Raw genomic sequence first — 15,167 nt, 5'->3', positions numbered from 1 at the left:
TTTCTGTAAATCCAATAAACTTCATTTCACTTCTCAAATATCACTGTGTGTGTCTCCTATATGATATATTTAACTGACATTTTTTATCGTAACAACCAACGATTTATACAGGAAAATAATGACTATTAACAAGGTTGCCCAAACTTTTGCATCCCACTGTATCTAGCTATCTGTCATATAGTGCCTTTCCTATATATTTTACAGTGTCTTTTGTCTCTCTTTATCTATTCATTATATAGTGCCTTTCGTCTCTCTCTCTCTCTGTGTGTTTTATATAATGCCTTTTCCCTCTCTCGATCATATAGTGCTTTTTGTCTCTCTCTCTCTATCTCCATTATATAATGCCTTTCCTCTCTCTTTCTCTATTATATAGCGCCTTTCCTATCTATCAATTATATAGTGCCTTTTCTCTCTGTTTTATAGTGCCTTTTGTCTCTCTCTATCCGTTCTATAGTGCCTTTCATCTCTCTTTTTCCTCCCTCTATCAATCCATTCACTATATAGTGCCCATCTATCTATCTATCTATCTATCTAGTTTGTCTTTCATTGGTAATTCATTCATTAAAATCATTTTTGGGGCGGCATGGTGGTGCAGTGGGTAGTGCTGCTGCCTCGCAGTTAGGAGACCCAGGTTCACTGCCCAGGTCCTCCCTGTATGGAGTTTGCATGTTCTCCCCGTGTCTGCGTGGGTTTCCTTCAGGTACTCCGGTTTCCTCCCTCAGTCCAAAGACATGCAGGTTAGGTGCATTGGTGATTGTCCCTAGTGTGTGCTTGGTGTGTGTGTGCGCACCATATGGTGGGCTGGTGCCCTGCCCGGGGTTTATTTCTTGCCTTGCGCCCTGTGTTGGCTGGGATTGGCTCCAGCAGACTCCCGTGACACTGTAGTTAGGATATAGCAGGTTGGATAGTGGATGGGTGGATGGAAAATCATTTTTGTTTTGTGTCCTGGAGGATAAATATTTTTTAAGACTGCAGACTGCTTCCCAGATGATATTTAAATTTTTCTTAAACAAACTATAATGAACTATAAAGGACCAAACTATGCATAATTATCCAAAGACTTAAAAGAACTATTGCAGACAACCTACGTAACTAATTGACAAGCAATTTACGGGACTCTTGAAAGCATCTTATCTGACTACATCATCTTTTTGTGACCAATAACTTATAGCTTTAATGCATGTGTCTTGTTATCCAAGTAATTAATGGTATTTTTAGTTTAAAATTGCCAGACAGTGTCGAGGGTTCCACCCCAAGCTGGTGTTCAAATTAATGTTTTATGTCTCTTTTGCACATTTTTGTTGACTATGTGCATTACTCTTTGTTTTTTGCTTATGTATGTAAATTGTCTGTTCTATGTTCCATGTGTTTTGTGGATGGTCCCCAAAGAGGCTCTGCCCACCACCCTATAAATCCAGAGGGTCTCCCACAGTTCATTTTGAATGTGCCCAGAAGTGGTGAGTGTACTTGTGTTGATTTGATTGGTTGGATTTCAGGATTTCTGATCCTCTTCTCTGCATTTTGATGATTCTTTGAATATTTGGACTTGATTGGTTAGAATTGCCTTTGGTGTTACAGCAAGCTTTTTTTGTTTTTCTATTAAGCTTCATTTTTGTTACATGCAATTTTATGAAGAAGAAAGCTTTTAATTATAAAGATTCTGGGTTTTATTACTAGTTGGGTATTTTGGAAGTGTTTTTGGGACTTTGTGCTTTGGGACTCCTTGTTTACAACAGACACTTTACAACATAATAGTATAAGAATGGGAGACAAAAAAGAAATTGCACACATAAGTACCAGGATCAAAGTTTTTGGGCAGTGCCATCCTTTAGCAGGATAGCTAGGATACCAATCGTATGTCTGTAATATCACACGGCCTGAAACCCCATTTATATTTCTAACATAAATACCAGTCCATCCAAGTGACCAGAGACTGAAATATGTCAGAAAGAGGAAGAGACCAGGCGGTGTAGTGCAGTGGTTAAGCATTTGAACTTCAAAACCTGACCACTGACACTGTGTGACTCTGAGCAAGTCACTTCACATGCCTGTGCTGCAATTTTAAAAACAGAAATGTAACCAATTGCATTTCAAATATTGTAAGTCACTTTGAATAAAGGCATCAGCCAAATAAATAAATGTAAATTTAATCTGAACATCGGAGAGTGTAAATCATGCATCACATCAAAAGCTGAATCAAAAATCTGCCCAGGACGACTCCCCCCTTTGACACTGCTAGTTTTCAGTAACCCTTTTTAAGATTACATACATCTAGACTGTGCTATATTTTGTTATTTTCTACTATACCTTTTTCTAATGGTATTGTTTTTCAAGAGAGAACTACTTAATGGATTTAGATTGGGGTTTTTTCTATAATTTGCTTGAACACTCTATTTGACTATGCGACTTCTCTCATCATGCTAAGTACAGTATTAGAGTTCAGTTGCGGCACTGATTTATTTGCGTAAATTCGAGAGAGATGCAGCCGGCTGAGGGGAGGGTGGGGGGACCTCAGGAGTAGTTCGCTGAGTGGAGCCCTCCTCACTCATGCGCTCTACGTCTCACCACGTGTTGGAGCTGACCTTGCTTCTGCTTAACTAGCGATTCCTGTTTGCTCAGCAGACATTATCATCTACAGATTGTTAAGGAGTAACGTTTAGAGATACAGAGCACAGCTACATGTGTTTTAGAGGGTAGCTACTAATTGCCTGAGATATCACAGCCACGTGCTTTTCTACTGACTCTCTCCCATCAGAGCTGAACACGATCAGACACAGTGGCAACGTTTGACGTTGGAACATACCTACCTTCTGAATGGCCAGAGATACCTTACCAACGTTTACATTTTTAGTAAAGAGATCACAGCTACATTCTCCCCCCGATAGCAAAACCAAAAGTACTGTATATCAAGATGCCCTCAGATATGAATACTATCAATATAAATTCTTCTTAATACAAATTATTACATTTTTGTTTTAATTTTTTATTGATTTTAAAATTTGTCCTGTTTCACCACTACGCAAGCGGAGCTGCGAGAACGGCTAGTACTTTAATAAATATGACAGTGCTTTCAAATTTCTATACTTTGTCTTTATATCTAGGCAGAGTCAAGTAATAAAGTGACTATTAAAGCACCTGGTGTTGGAAAGATTGCTCATCCTGGCAGAGTAATCAGGGAGAGGAGGGCACTCTAATAGTGGAACAGTGCAGCAAAAGTAAGACATTGTTGGTTTTTAGAACATTAGATCACTCTAGACGAGAACAGGCCATTCAGCACAACAAAGCTCGCCAGTCCTATCCACTTATTTCTTCCAAGAAAACATCAAGTCGAGTTCTGAAAGTCCCTAAAGTCCTACTGTCTACCACACTACTTGGTAGCTTATTCCAAGTGTCTATCGTTCTTTGTGTAAAGAAAAACTTCTTAATGTTTGTGTGAAATTTACCCTTAACAAGTTTCCAACTGTGTCCCCGTGTTCTTGATGAACTCATTTTAAAATAACAGTCTCGATCCACTGTACTAATTCCCTTCATAATTTTAAACACTTCAATCATGTCACCTCTTAATCTTCTTTTGCTTAAACTGTAAAGGCTCAGCTCTTTTAATCTTTCCTCATAATTCAACCCCTGAAGCCCTGGAATCAGCCTAGTCGCTCTTCTCCGGACCTTTTCTTGTGCTGTTATGTCCTTTTTGTAGCCTGGAGACCAAAACTGCACACAGTACTCAAGATGAGGCCTCACCAGTGCATTATACAGGTTGAGCAGAACCTCCTGTGACTTGTACTCCACAGATCGTGCTATATATCCTAACATTCTGTTAGCCTTCTTAATGGCTTCTGAACACTGTCGGGAAGTTGATAGCTTTGAGTCCACTATGACTTCTAAATCCTTCTTATAAGGTGTACTCTCGATTTTCCGACCGCCCATTGTGTATTCAAACCTAACATTTTTACTTCCTATGTGTAATTCTTTACATTTACTGACATTAAATTTCATCTGCCACAAATCTGCCCAAGCCTGTATGCTGTCCAAGTCCTTCTGTGATGATATAACGGATTCCAAATTATCTGCTAATCCACCTATCTTGGTATCATCTGCAAACTTAACCAGCTTGTTACTTATATTCCTATCTAAATCATTTATATATATTAAAAATAGCAGCGGCCCTAGCACTGACCCCTGTGGAACACCACTCTTAACATTGGCCAGTTCTGATGAGGTTCCTCGCACCATCACCCTCTGCTTCCTGTGTCTGAGCCAATTCTGCACCCATCTAAAAACATCACCCTGAACTTCCACTTCTTTAAGTTTGATGCCCAACCTCTCATGTGGCACCTTATCAAATGCTTTCTGAAAGTCCAGATAAATAATATCATAAGCTCCACTTTGATCGTATCCTTTTGTTGCCTCCTCATAGAATTCCAGCATGTTAGTAAAACACGACCTCCCTCTTCTGACCCCATGCTGACTGTTCCTAATAACTCCTGTCCTTGCCATGTGTTGCTCAATCTTATCCTTAATAATTCCTTCCATTATTTTTCCTGTGATGCATGTTAAGCTTACTGGCCTATAGTTGCTTGGATCTGTCCTGTCACCCTTTTAATATAATGGGATGATATTTGCCATTTTCTAGTCCTTTTGAATCTCTCCAGTGCATAGTAACGTCCTAAAAATATGTGTCAAGGGTTTATATCTGTACTCACTAGACTCCTTAAGAATTCGATGGTAAATATTATTTGGTCCTGGTGATTTGTTTGATTTCAGCTTATTTAATCTGAGCAGCACTTCTCCCTCTACAATTTCTAAATCCCTCAGTAACTCCTTAGTAGTCGTGTTTACCTCTGGGAGGTTATCCACTTCCTCACTTGTGAACACTTCAGAAAAATGTAAGGTCAGGGCATTGTTATAATAAGGTTAATGTCACTGTATCTGTAAAACACTTTTATGGATTCATTCACATGAGCAGGCCAAGTCTGGCACACAGGGGCTAGTTTGCCTGCATTTGGAAATCATCACTTTAGCAGTTTGAAGAATGAAGATAACAACTGCAGTGTAGGCTTTATGAGGTGGGGTTGAGTCTTTTACTTTCCTTGTCTGGAGACCAGAGAGGACCTGCATGTGGAACAGACAGTATAAAAAGGCTTGGACAATGGCCAAACTCTTCGAAGCCTATGGATGGATGATGTCATCCGTCCGGAAAACCATTTCAGCGCAGTGACGAAAAATGGACTCTATAGATCAAGATCCTACCTTGATATTGTCTTGCTATGGCTTCCTTTCATCTGTTATGCCGCGTAAATCGTCATTAAAGAAAGCTAAGTTTTAATTTTTTTATGTGATTTTTGTACCGCCGTATCACTATGGAAAGGATATCGCCTTTTACATTATACCTATATAGTTTCTGGTTACTTAAAACGCCGTAATTTAAAAGAACTTATTCCAACTAGGGAGCTTTTGCTTCTAAAGGAAACGGGCATCCGCTATTTCACTGTCTGTATCTTTTAATTCCCCTTTACTATTCCTGATGTACTTGACCTCCTCCTTGACTGTTCTTTTACTACTAAAATACTGAAATAATCTCTTAGGGTCTTCTTTCGCCTTATCTGCTACTGTATATTCCTCTCCAACTGTTTTTTAGCCTCCCTGATATTCTTCTTAATGGTTGCCCTCATGTTCTCATACGTTCTGCGATTCACCTTGCAGTCATTAGTCTTATATGCCTTATAAAGCAGTTTTTTCCTTTGCAACTTCTCTTTTAAATCTTTATTAATCCACTGTGGAGATTTTTTTAGTTATCTATTAATTCCAAATTTAGGTATGTATTTATCCTGTATTACATGTAAAACATTTTTAAAACTGTTCCACTGCTCCTCGACTGTCTCCACACTTAAAAGCTTATCCCAGTCTATCCTACTTAGACTTTGTCGCATCTGCTCAAAAGTGGCCTATAACCAAAAGGTGGAACACCCTTCATGTGTTTTAAGATATTTTTGGGGGATCAAAGTAGCATTTAGGGCTGGGTTATATCTGGGGACCCCCGTATTTTGTTTGTGCTGAAGATAAGGAGTCCCTTTGTGGAGTATAGAAAGTGACCAGCAGTGCATGCATCACCCATATGTACTTCTGTGGATGAGATAAAGTAGAGGGATTGGCAGTGGAGGTATCACTCGCATGTAGCTGTGTGAATAGGATCTGTGTGTGTGCTTTACGCTTAAGGTGTGAGAGTATATCAATCCAGTAATATACGTGGTGAGTTTGACTCATCCTACGATAATATGCTTTGCATTTCTTTCACTGCTTCAAACACTGTGTGGCTCTACCAGTTAGTACTCCTGTTTTCTATCCACATCCCAAAAATATGCATGTGAGCAGTACTTCCGTATGACTGAATGAGGTTCTCTGTTAGTGGACCTTACAATGGGTCAGCACTCCAACCCAGCATTGGTCCCAGCCAGAACAGGCTCCATCCCAGGCCTTATTTAAATAGGACAGGTCAGACAAAGAAGGAACAGATTTTGAGAAATAAAAGAAAATTCACTCAGCTGGTTTAAATTTTTTTTTCCCTCCCTGGTCAGCTCAGTTTATTTGGCTGTCTCAAGGTAAAGAGAAATGCACATAGAAAGAAAAGCAAATAAAGCAAAAACAACTTTTAAAACAGGTACCTGCATCTCCTGGGACGTGTGGAGGCAGTATAGCTTTGTTACGCGTCTGAACCGACTGCTTCATGTTTAGAGGCTTCTCGGCGTCTCTCAAGCAGCTGTAATAAACAGAAATTAAGCATGAAAAGAATTTCAAAGAAACGACAAGAGAGCATATACTTATTAAAAGATTGATTTATTTATAATTTACTGTAGCTGAGCAGATCGTAATCATTCAGAAATGTCTGTCTCTCCTTCAATAAGTGGAACTCAGATAATAAATAAAAAAAAAAAAAAAAAAACAAGATGTGGCAAATCAGACGCAAGAGCCTCTCATTCGAAAGGAGACGACTGCCTGCCAGATCTTAAGCCGCCATGACAGGGCTCGTCTCAAGACGAGTTTGATCTTTCTTCTGAACCAGAATTGCAGCAGACAGCCAAACAGTTTGAACAGGACACGCAGAGAAGCAAACAGACGTTTCCATTCCCCCGAGTATGACGGCTTTCAAATTCTCATGAACAAATTTAGTCAGCAATGGACTAGCGCTTCTTCAGGGGTGGGACAGGCTCCAGCTCCCTGCATCCCTGAATTGGATCACACCGCTTTAATCATGGCGTAATGGATGGTGCCTTTAGAAAAACATCCTGTAAGACCAGCTGACACCTTTATCCTGTTCTCTGTCGCTTTCTCTGTTAGAGGGTCTTGGGAAGGCAGAGTCTCCCCTGACACCCAGGGCTATTTCTTGACATAAGTAAGCTAAGCAGCTGCCTCCAGATCACTACAGAGGATGGAGAAGGGACCCTCACAAACGATAGAAACAGCCTGAGGCACAAGGTTGGAATTAGGATGGGGCATCAGTGCATCACAGGACAACGCTTGCAATTATCCTGACACATACAGTGCATTCTTAAATTATCAGGCACATCGCTTTTTTCTCACCCTTGTGTCGAAATCATTTAAATTATTTTTTTTTCCTCATTAAGCAACACTTAATACCCCAGAATGACAAAAAGAAAACAGGATTTTAGATTTTTTTACAAACTTATTAAAAATAAAAAATGGAACTATCCCACAGACACAAGTATTTAGAGATTTCCCTCTGTAAATAGCTGAACCTCCTTTAGCAGCCATTCCAACCGTGGAACCTTCTTGGGTTAGACACAACAAGTTTTGCACGCCTGGATTTGGGGACTTGCTGCCATTTTTCTCTGGAGATCCTCTCAAGCTCTGTCAGGTTGGATGGAAACCATCGGTGGACGACTATTTTTTGGTCTCTCCTCTGACACAATCGTCCACTGCTCACTTAGCTTTGGGGTTTGTCCACTCTGAAGGTATCACCCCTTGAAAACAGGATTTTAGAAAGCTGTGCAGATTTATTAAAAATAAAACCCTGAAATTTCCCATTGACACAAGACCTTTTACTCAGTACTTAGTTGAAGGCCCTTTGGCAGCCATTCCAGCCTGAACACTTCATGCGTCTTACTTGTACTTGACAAGCTTCACACACCTGGATTTGGGGATTATCTTTTTATTCTTCTCTGCAGATCCCCTCAAGCTACATATGTCAGGTTGGATGGGGCCATCGGTGGAGAGTTACTTTCAGATCTCACCAGAGATGTTCCATTGGGTTCAAGTCTGGGCCCTGACAGGACAACTCAAAGACATTCATAGCATTTGTCCATAAACCACTGCTGTGTTTTCTTTCCTTTTTTCCTGTTGGAAGGCAAATCTTCAGCCCAGCCTGAGGTCTGGAGTGCTCTGGAGCAGGTCTTTTAAATTAAGGACTAGCTGTCTCCCGCAGTTCTGCCCGTGTAGTAGTGAAACAAGACAAACTTTCAAAATCAATAAACGAACAGGTATCGCTAGCTAAGCGGAGGCAAGGTACACTCCAAAACGTGACCAGAGGTAGAGTGACTCGAACGTCACGCTTCCCTCTCTGTCACGGCCTGCAATCTCTGTCTTGGATTAGTGCGGATTAATTACTCCTGTAAGCAAACTATGATACTTAGCGCGATGACAGAAATCGCAAAATCAACCAGAATGTTCAAGCAAATTATAGAAAAAAACCCAATCTAAATCTGTTAAGCAGTTCTCTCGTGAAGAGTGGACAGACTGACAGACAGACGTTGGATTTTATATATATATATATAAAATTACGGCCAAAACCCGAAGTTCGGCCAGCTCCTGAATTGGCCGAGAGGCGTGGCCAAAGTCTGAATTACTAGAAATGACCAGTGTATATGCTACTCTGGTTGGCCATTTCGCAAAGTGGCGAGAAATCCCTGGCCAAAATTTGATGCGCTGATGTAAGACTGTCCGCTCAAGGTGCAAAGATGCTAAAAAATTTCAGATGCAGATTCAGAAGTGAGTTTTCTATTCTGCATGAGAAACTGCTCAAGGTGGGTCTTGTTCAGAAAGCGGACGCCACTTGAGACGGCCTTCCCCTCGCCCAAACACTAACCTTAAAGTCAATAAAATAGGCCCCTGATGTTAACTGACTATTTTAGTAGGGCTAAAATGATAACAGAAATGTGAAACCTACTTATATACCTAATTTTAATTATTGTGAAACCACCAAGTGGCGTCCGCTTTCTGAACAAGAGCCGGCAAGGCTACACTCGATGTAATTGCACTACTAAGTGCACAGCAAATCGCTGCTCATCCCTTTTATCTTCCAGCTTTGGTCGATTGCCCCATGCCATTTCGCAAACTGGCTGGCTAAATCCCGAAATCAAGGAAAAGATCGGACATTGGACGGTCAATTTACAGCGACACTGGCTATTTCCCAATTTGGCCGGACACTTCCCGCATTGGCCATAACATATTATATATACACAGTGGTCCAGATCTAATTATGCAGATCCAGATCGTCTGGATGACTTGATTTATACGGAGAGGATTCCAGTTCGGTGCGAAGATGATTCTTCATGTCGTCAGGTCGCACACTTCTTGATGGTCCAGGATTTTTCGGGTGATTTTCTATGTAATAAACTTAATAAGTTATAGTGTAATGAAAATTACACAATTATATCTGGACCACCCTATGTATAAAAGAGAAAGAGAGATAGAGAGAGATCTCTATACTTTGTTCTGTTCAGCGTTTCTTAATAATAATACTTGATAATATAATAATTCATAATACTCCTGGGGGATTTCAATATACATATGGATAATAGCAATTTCCCTCTTACTAAAGACTTTATATCCTGCCTTGAGAGTTTTAGATTCCAGCAGCAAACTGATGTTACCACTCATTCCAAAAGACATGTGAATTTCCCCTTGGGATTAATAAAGTATCTATCTATCTATCCATATCTTGGACTTGATTTGCTGTTCTGGAGTTACCTCGCTGGATTGTACTGCAGATTAACTCCCCATAACTGATCATTTTCTTATTTCATTCAATGTTAAACTTGCACTTTCCAATACTAAGCTTTCCCGTCTCACGTCTTTCCGTAATATTAAGAATATTAACTTAGACTTTCTTTCCTCTGGTATTGATTCCCTTATGGACATTCATAAATGTATCCACTCCTGAAGAACTGGTCTCACACTATAACACTGGACTTAATGGTATTCCTAACTCTATCACTCCATTAAAAACTAGATCTGTTTCTTTCTCCTTTTCTGCTTCCTGGTTCAGGTCAGGTTAGACCTCCTATAGGCCTCCTCCTGGCCATTTCTAGTCACATCCAATGAAGTGAATTTACCACACACACGGGACCCTGGTCAGGATTAAGCCAGATCCAAAAGTCAGACCCAAAAAGAACAAAGAGAGCAGAAACATTGATAGAGAGGCAGTGTGGATGACAGATGGGGCAGCTAGTGCTGACAACAGGGTCACCATTTCAAAAACACGTAATTGTTTACTTCCTTTCCTTATCCCATTCCACAAATATACCCGGGTAATGCCAGGTACTAGAGCTAGTTTGCTCTTGAGGTACCCCCACCCTCCCCTCAGCTGACTGCATCTCTCTGAAACAGTGCGATTGGATGGTGCAGAGGCCAGTGTTCATACCTTGAATCTTTTTTTAGGGGCTCAGGGTGGGGATGATAGTTATTTAGTTCACAGCACATTGGTGGGAGAGCTTTCAGAGTGATGGCCCCTAAAATTTGGAATGCTCTCCCTCTCAGCCTTCGAAAGGAAAAATCTATTATTAATTTCAAACATCTGTTAAGAACACATTTCTTCAATGAGTATTATTCTTCTTCATGTATGTAATTTCTACTGTCTTGTATTGAATTGTAAAGTGTCATTGAGTGTATGAAAGGCGCTACATAAATAAAAGTTATTATTATTATTATTATCTGGGTTTGGGTTTCAACCCAGTGTGATGGATCTGGAGGGCAGCACTTCTGGATATGGTGCCATCATGCCGCACAACACACAATAACATTTGATAAAAATATTTTTCTCCTCCTTCAGCATCTTTGAGCACCCACTCAAAATAAACATTGAGAAGGTGCAAACAATTATAGTCTATTACATTGATAATAATTAAATAATAATAATTAGGATGATAATAACCCTCAAACTGGAGTAGGCAGAGACAACGGAAAATAAAATTGAATAAGCAACATGGCAACAAGCCTGCAACTTTAGGCTTTAATGAATTGTTAAAAGATGATTTAATTCAAAGTATAATCATCTGATAGATAGATAGATAGATAGATAGATAGATAGATAGATAGATAGATAGATAGATAAGATAAGATAGATAAGATAGAGAGATAGATGTGAAAGACACTATATAATAGATAGATAGATAGATAGATAGATAGATAGATAGATAGATAGATAGATAGATAGATGAGTTTCTGTAAATAGACTTCTATAAAAACTTCCATTACAATTCCACAAATAAATACTTTCCCCTATTGTTCACCAACATCTATGATGTAATTTATTGTCCTCCCCACATTCACTCATGTCACACTAAAACAAAGTTCTCCACAGGAAAAACTCTGATGTCAATTACTGAACTGAATGGTGATATTGCATTCTTTACATACATTGCCTAGGATACAGTAATCAGGAATAAAATGCAAAAGTTTAAAGATAATCATTATAGTTTGATTTCAGTACATTTTATGGTTATATTATGTAGTCAGTAATTCAGGAAACTAAACTTAATTTTTATGTCAGTGGTTTGTTGGGCTGTATGGTAAGAGTATGGTGTGCGGTCGCCAAAAGTTGTTCTGCTGGTGGGATAAATGGAGTGCTACCTGTTTGAAAATGTGTTTATACTACTGCTCAATGGTGCATTTTCTTTCATTCTCATCAAAGAGATTCAATCTTTTCAGAGAAATGTGAACCCCCCCACAAAATAAAAAACAGAAAGCCTCTAAATACAGTCCAATTGCTACACCTCAAGCACATATTTTTCAAAGACAGTCTTACAGACAGACATTCCTATAATCCACCTCTTCATTCTGAAATTTCATTCAAAAATTTTTTTTTTTGCATCAAAACCTCTCCATTATCTTATTCCCACCAGTCCTGGGTCCCCTCTTATGTCTGCATGTTTCCACATTCAGATCTAGCAGTGCTGATTGCAGTCAAAGTCTTCATGAGCTGATGAATTCACAGATGGCCTGTGCTGTAAACTGTTAGCACAGAGCTGCTATTCAGAGTTGTATAATTAATTCATTTTTATTATTTTTGCATATAAAGGGTGGATAATAGTACACAGCCATATGTGTATTTGAATTGCTTGCAAAACTACTTTGAAAAAATCAAACAAACAGAATCAGACATGAGCAAATCAGAACTGGGCCACTTCTAACTGCAGTTTGAATGTTGGTTTTGTAGTTGGTATCTGTAGCTAAGCTATAAACTCAGACACAGCCAGAATGGATTTTTCAACTCCTTTTTACCATCTTGACGTTTCTCTAGTACTGTTCAGGGATAGGGTTGAGGATACAGTTTCCCCCCATTGCTCAACTCCCCCAAATAGACAGTGCCTGTATCGATATCTCATTCCTTTCTTCAGCAGATTACAGGCATTGTAGCCCCCTTGTGGCTACATTAACTTGCAGCTTTAATTCTCAGAGTGACTCGCTGGGAGCCCCTAGTATTGCCACTCTATCTCCTGTGGACTTTGAACCTGGACACAAACAGACATCGACTCACAATGTCCCAGAAACACACGTTTATTATTTCCTTCTCCCTCTGCACCCACAACATAGTGCACAACCCCCAATATTCTCTGTTCAGTCCTTTCTTTGGCTTTCCTTCTCTTTCTCTTCTGCTGCCTCCACTCCCATCACAAGCTCTGTCCTCTGCCTCCTGACTCCGGCTCCCTGAATGGAGTGAGGCGGCCTCTTTTATACTTCACCCGGATGTGCTCCAGGTGCTTCCTGATGATCTTCCGGCAGCACTTCCTGGTGTTGGCGGAAGCACTGATGTCCAGGGCTCCATAACCGTCTGGGCGCCCCCTGCCGGTGGCCACGTGCCCCAACAGGGCTTAGTTTCCAAGCTCTGATCCCATGGCCCCCCCATGCAGACCAGGGCTGCTGTCCTCTCCAGGAGTCCTGGCTGGGCAGTATCCCCAGCCGTCTGCCACACTCCTAGTATGTAAGCTTTAGAATACAGTATATATTCAAGGATAAGTTCTCCTGCGGATAAGTCGGGACTTGATTTTATCATATAATTTCTGGTATGTTATACTGTTGCTCGTATAAGTAGTTTGCGGATAACTCACGCTATTGGTCCAAGAGAGAGTAACCATGGAGCACACTGCCTTTTTTTTCTATGTGGTTGCAGCAATGTGCTGTATCAGCGTGTGCTCCTAACCACTTTCTCTAACTTTCTCTCTATATTCTGCCTACGTGACCACACAGTAATACCCAAACTATTCCAAAGCAAGGTTTGCACTGATTTGTGTTGTTTGTATCTCACACCTTCATACAGCTTTATCCATCTACGATGGAGTGTTCGATCAGAAGAAAACATGAAGCTGGTTTTAAATTAAACGTCGTTGAAGTGGCAAAAGAAATTGGTAACTGCGCTGCTGTAACAAAATTTGATGCGTCTGAGAAACTGATGTGAGATTGGAGGAGGCAAGAAGATGTTAAAAATAAGTCGGGGTATGATATTATGATCGATTTTTCAGGTTTCAAGACCCGACTTATACGTGAGTATATACATCCATCCATCCATCATCCAACCTGCTATATCTTATCTACAGCATCATGGGGGTCTGCTGGAGCCAATCCCAGCCAACACAGGGCGCAAGGCAGGAAACATATGCCAGGCAGGGCACCAGCCCACCAGAGGAGTATATACAGTTTATGGGAAAAACAATTGTAGCAACCAATAACCATCTGACACCATCCAAGGCCAGTTCTTACTTGTGCACAATGCTGCTGGGATTCACTAAACCCCACTGAAACTCTGAACTGGATAAACAGGTTAGAAAATGGATGGAAGGACTTACCATTGACCATTTGCTTTCAATGGAAGTGTCAGTTGCATATGAAAATCACATGAAGTAATATTCTCAAACCATCTTCATCAAAATGACTTTCACAAGGGGACAGAGACTATCCAGGCAGCATTGGATGCAAGACACGACTCAACTCTAGATGAGGGTCCACTAACACAAACATCTAGTCACATAATCACACAATAGTCATCAATTATAATGACCAGCACGATCTGAAAGTAAAGCCGAAGAGGACATTCTCAAACACCATACAGGCAGCCCAGTCCTGCTGGGAACCAGGGAAGCTGCAGCCAAGAAATATCAACAGCAATCCTAGTCCTACTGAGCTGCCCTCATATGAAAATAGAAATGACATACTGTATAATGCCAGCCTTTATTGTTGCCATCATGAACAGTTCAGTGAGGCTAAACAACTCATATGATTAGATGACTAAACGTATAACTTTGGTACAAAAGTTGAAATAAAACGATGCAAGAACTTACATGTCAGATGGAACCTTTGGTGCGTTTAATGAAATCTGCTTTGTGGGTGTGTGGGTCATTCTGCCTTCTGAGTTCTTCCTGGATGCACTGCTTCTTGCCCTGTAGAACATGTCAAACATTAGCTCAATGGCAACCATCCCATACAAAACGCAGATACTCTGCACTCATCAACCATCCTTTCTGGCTTTTGAAAGCTTCTTCTGGTCAGTCCAAAGCCAGCAGACGTGCCCACATGAGACAGGATAACAGTTCACCACAGGAAACAGACATGAAGAGTTGCACACAGAGACATGGAAGAGGATATGAAGAGAGACTTAATGATTGATGTTGTTTTAGAAGAATTAAGTGGGTAGGACTGGCGAGTTCCCTCTCCGCGTCCCCAGTTCGTCCTCAGCCCCTGGAGATGTAATAGTGGTAGGTGATTCTATTGTTGGAAACCTTAATGTTGCATGCCCTAATGGAAAAATCGTTTGTTTCTTGTTTTCCCGGTGCTCGTGTCCGAGATGTAATGAGACGTCGCGCAGTCTACGAGAAGCACAAGGAGAGGGCAGTTGGAGCAATCGTTTGGCATGCCGGTGTAAACGATATAAGGCACCGACA

General features: G+C 40.5%; 1 protein-coding gene across 1 annotated transcript in view; it reads right to left on the bottom strand.

The window, feature by feature from the left end:
• The window catches only part of erich2 (glutamate-rich 2), a 115,640-nt gene that overhangs the window by 34,010 nt on the left and 66,463 nt on the right, over positions 1 to 15,167 (bottom strand). Inside the window, exons 8-9 of the mRNA XM_039757599.1 lie at positions 14,568 to 14,666; positions 6,660 to 6,754 (exon numbers count right to left, since the gene is read on the bottom strand). Coding sequence (XP_039613533.1) covers positions 6,660 to 6,754; positions 14,568 to 14,666 — 194 coding nt within the window. The remainder of the gene's footprint in view (positions 1 to 6,659; positions 6,755 to 14,567; positions 14,667 to 15,167) is intronic.

Source organism: Polypterus senegalus, chromosome 6 (genome assembly GCF_016835505.1).
Source record: "Polypterus senegalus isolate Bchr_013 chromosome 6, ASM1683550v1, whole genome shotgun sequence".
In the NCBI taxonomy this organism is placed as follows: Eukaryota; Metazoa; Chordata; class Cladistia; order Polypteriformes; family Polypteridae; genus Polypterus; species Polypterus senegalus.
This window is presented reverse-complemented; position numbering and strand designations above follow the sequence as displayed.